General features: G+C 41.9%; 1 protein-coding gene across 2 annotated transcripts; it reads right to left on the bottom strand.

The window, feature by feature from the left end:
• On the bottom strand, nt 1-661 carry LOC120453112. Of its 2 annotated transcripts, none has more exons than XM_039637648.1 (4): nt 497-661; nt 322-434; nt 182-263; nt 1-119 (listed from the first exon to the last, which is right to left on the bottom strand). In XM_039637648.1, exons 1-4 carry the CDS (start codon nt 600-602, stop codon nt 25-27), a joined length of 396 nt encoding a protein of 131 aa, XP_039493582.1. In that variant the 5' UTR covers nt 603-661; the 3' UTR covers nt 1-24. The 2 variants fall into 2 exon arrangements, with proteins under 2 accessions (XP_039493582.1, XP_039493581.1); XM_039637647.1 differs by having other exon boundaries at nt 322-440.
• Between the last annotated feature and the right edge of the window lie 3,824 nt (nt 662-4,485).

The raw sequence follows: 4,485 nt of genomic DNA on the forward strand, positions 1-4,485 counted from the left end.
TTTAAAATAAAATAAATGTTTTATTTACGAAAATCGCCTCGGCACTCGATAGCGATCATCGGGAGACATAACCACTTGATAATAATTAAACACAATAAAAGAAAAAATGAAAAAGAGCGCTGAGGGGCAAATATTAAAAGGTACTAAATTAAATATACAAATTAATGATAAGCGGACTCACCCAAAGGAATCATTAGCCAGTGAATAAAAAATATGCCTATGCCGCAGAAAACTATTGATGAGCCAACCAAACACCGAACATCCTGTTGAAAATGAGGACTTTCATAAAACACTCGAATATACATGAGTAAACAATGCAACCTTTAAAACACCAATAAGTAACATGAACCCGGATAGTATCAAATTGCCTCCACATATGCAACCAAAAACCAAAACAGAATTGGGTAGTTTTTGTCGTTTCACAAAGTCCACAACTAAAGCTGTAAATTAGTAACTAATTTAATATTATTTTTCAATATTTCAGAACTCTACTCACGGATAAATGCGATGCCGAAGACTATATTTATGCATGCCCAAAAAATGCACGCCCTGTACTTTGTGCAAATAGTAAGGTTTGTTATAAAGGAAAACTTCTTGCACATGGTATTCCGAAAATATTAACACGCATTTTGACATTAAACGAAAATAAGCATGTTAAGCTGAAACTTCATTTGTTGTTCTGTTTGCTTGATAATGCATTTCTCAAACATTTGCAGAATTGAGCTTAGTTTCGCGCTTTATAACTATCGAACTCGAATTAATGTTCATCAGCAGCTGTACGTAACTAATTACCATGCAAATGAAGAACTCTGTTGAGACTCCGATACATTTTCCCATTTGCCCATATGGACACAATGGTAAAAGTAAGCAAATAATGTCATTCAATTACAGAATTAAACTTTCCCCATTTCGTTTTCCGTTGAAGCGTGAAAAGTGAACACAGTGTCGTCGCCGTTCAAACACCTGAACCCTTCCATTTTTCCACTTCCATTTCCACGTCCGTGTCTGTGTCCGTGTCCACCTGTTAACTAATCAAATAACTGAAGCGACACGAAAATACCCAAATGTGGTAATGTCAATGGTTTCGGCCGCCGGCGCTGACAGTGTACAAATCCAATGCAAACAAAAGTGCAAATGAGTTCGAGAGTGCGACGCTAAAATGTTTGCCCAAGCCAAAATGTTAATGGTAATGACAGCTCCGAGAATTCGTTAACGAAGTACGAGCACGTATGGTTCAGTGTGGTTCAGTACGTTTCAGTATGGTTCCGCCGGATTCAAATCCCCGGGACTCAGATGAGCCCTCTCAGTCTATCACAATTTCCATCAGTGTGCATATGCGCACCCAAAGGCCAACAAATGCCATTAAAAATTGCCACGTGAAATGCTTTCAAAAGCCATCGAGAGAGAAGGGTTGTACGGGTATATGTTCGGTATATGTTTGGTATATGTATCCTTATTTCTGGCAACTAAATTAAAATATTTACGGGTAGCTCTGCATGTATCCCAATTATACGCGACCCAAAATATGATAGTTAGATGGTCAGGCCAGAAACCAAAACCAAACTAAAACCGCACCAAGAAGACAACCCGGCTAAATCCCATAATTAAGCTTATATGCATGTCCTTGTCGTCCTCGCTCTACTCGCTTCTACTCGTCCTTTTTGCGTGCATGTGATGTATTAATTTAGAGAAAGCCAACATACACCCACTCAGGCATCATCCGACCCCCGAGTAGAAACAACAACCACATGGTCGACAATGGCAACCGGCAACCGGCAACGGCCACAATTACACCTACAGGAAGGCAGAGAGTACAGGACAATGGCAGGACACCGGGGCCCGGGAGTCTGGGAATTCTGGTAGTTCTGGGTTCCGGGAGCAGCAGCAACAGCAAAACTATTTCACAGCTAAAAATGCTGTTATGCGTTTATATTAACACGGATGTACCCGCACACACACTCACACACATCTACCAGGACACCCCGAAATCCTGACACCCACTATATAGTAAAGTCGTGGAGGACACGAGGACACGTAGAAAGGTAGCCAGCATACATTAGCAGGCACGTAGGATGCAAACTAACTGTGCCATTGGACCAGAAATAGTATCAGCGATACGAATCATATGCGGCAGCGCCAAAAACGCAGACCAAGCCCAGACCAGGACCTCATCCTGCAATCCCCATCCCCATCTCCATCCACCCACTAGGATACGCCCCACTTATCCCGTACGACCAACCGATTCAGCGATGCGACTTGGTCGCACACTGTAATGTGGAAGAGCATCCTGCGGGGGCTGCCCGAATAGATAATAAAAATCCAGACTTATCACAAGCAATTCCAAAATAATATGGGAAAAGAAGCGCTTTTTGGTAAATACTCCATAGTTTTTGATGAGTTTGCAGACTCGTGCCGCTTGATATTCCACTATTATCAAATGCAGCACTTTTATTTCTAAACAGAAATTGAAAACATTGATTTGCAGCTATCAGCAGAAAAAAAATCAGCCAAAATGAACAAATGCATTTCAATAAATACTACATAATTATAGATGCATTTGCAAACACCAGGTTTGTTGATATAAAAACCTTTTGATATATAAACATTTTTTGTAAAATGTACTCTTTTTATTGAAAAGATAATAGACATATTAAACACATAAATCCTAAAGTGTGCTAATCGCTGCGACAAATTGGTGAATTTGATTATTCTGCATAAAAGGACACTTATAAATTACAATAGGCCATTAAATATTTATGGGAATAAAGGAAAACGAAATCGTGATAATTTTATTTACTTATATTAAAGTTAAAAGTCATTCAAATTTAAGCGCAACGCTCTTGGATTTGCATACTACAAATTTGCTTTAAAGAAAGGAATTTTTTTTGCGTTTGTTGTTGTTAATACCATTTGAAATCAAATGAAATTATATAATATATTGTTCATGTGCCTTTGAAATAAAATCTCAGGAACTTTTAAATAGTCCCTCGCATTGGGCAGGTTTCGTCACACGCTAAACAGTTGGCAAGTATTCAAAGGAACTGGGTTGGGTGACGCGTGGATCCGGATTCGGAGTGGGGGATTGAAGGATTGGGGTTTGGGGACCTGGAGATCGGGGATCGGGGACGGGATACCAAATACTACAGAGAGGGTCTGGCTGATGCCGTAGGTGGGGATGTATCCTTTGTGCCAGCATGGAGCGTTGGCAAAAGTTAGTTACGAGTGCGAACAATGATATTACGTAAAATATTTTGAAACTGCTGCCGTTGTCGACCTGCTCTCAGTTTCGCTGTTCTCCGCCGGAGTGGTGTGGGTGTGTGTGGGTGATATGTGGGCGTAAAGTGGTAGGAAGTGGGGCGTGAGTTTAAGGGGGCGTGGCCAAGGGAGTTTCTGCGGCCATGTGGCATGTGACAGCAAAACGCTGCTGACTCCGACGCTCCACCTTTGCCGTAATTGTGTCGCATATGACCCCTTTAGTCGGAGGATGGCACCCTTTTCTCTCTTCGCAACTCGTGGGTCTGAGTGCAATAACCACAATTTCAGATTGAGATGGAGCCAAACATGCCCCATACAACCCCAGCCCACCCACTCGATCCCAATTCCTCTGCTAGCCTAAGCGTAAGCTCATTACGTTTTGGCTTTGTTTTGGACTAATTAAATTTGAATGACTATTTTCACTTAAAAACTTTTTGCCCCACTGGTTGGCTGGGTTTGCCCCACCATTTCAAACTCCTTCAGTGTTTTTGCTGCTTTTGCTGCTTCTCCTATTGCTTTGATATTTGTTTTTGTGTGTGTTTTTGGCGATGGCACCAGGTTTTGTTCAAATGCTGCTGGGGTTGGCTGGCTGTTGGCTGAAACTCTTGAGTGAGCCATAAACAATGTGGCTGGCAGCCTGGCTAAAAACCCAAAAACGCCACCCACCAACGACCGCCCCAAAAATGCCAAAGTGTCGCACGGGTATCACACAAAATATTAGAAATGATACTTAACCACAGAATTGCAGAGCTTTCGCTTTTGGATCGAGTGGGCGTGGGCGTGGGCGTTTGTGGGTGGCTGTGTTTGTTGGGGGGAGTTAATTGTTTGCGGGCCAACCGTTTGGGCCCCCTTTTTCGCATCCGAAATGCCAAACTGTGAAATTAGCAGCAGCGCCAAATGGCAACCGGAAACGTCGCCCCAACCGGATATAAGCAACACTGGGTGCACCGAAATCATGGTGCCTGGATACCGTGCCATTCCATCGCCAGAATGTTGACAGCAACAATAAGCCATTTCGAAAATAAGGCAAAAAATATATAAACTTTTCAATTAAAATCAAAATTGTTCGGTTGGCTGACCTCAAATGGATTTCATGATTTTATTAGCAAACCAATAGATGAATTCGCGTATTTAAAGCTTAATGCAATCGCTTTCACATTTGCTTTCTGCCTTTTCATTTGCGGCCATAAATAGCCCCCAGGGGATAAAGGATATTATTGGGTTTTGCTT

This window comes from Drosophila santomea, chromosome 3R (assembly GCF_016746245.2).
Source record: "Drosophila santomea strain STO CAGO 1482 chromosome 3R, Prin_Dsan_1.1, whole genome shotgun sequence".
Lineage (NCBI taxonomy): Eukaryota > Metazoa > Arthropoda > Insecta > Diptera > Drosophilidae > Drosophila > Drosophila santomea.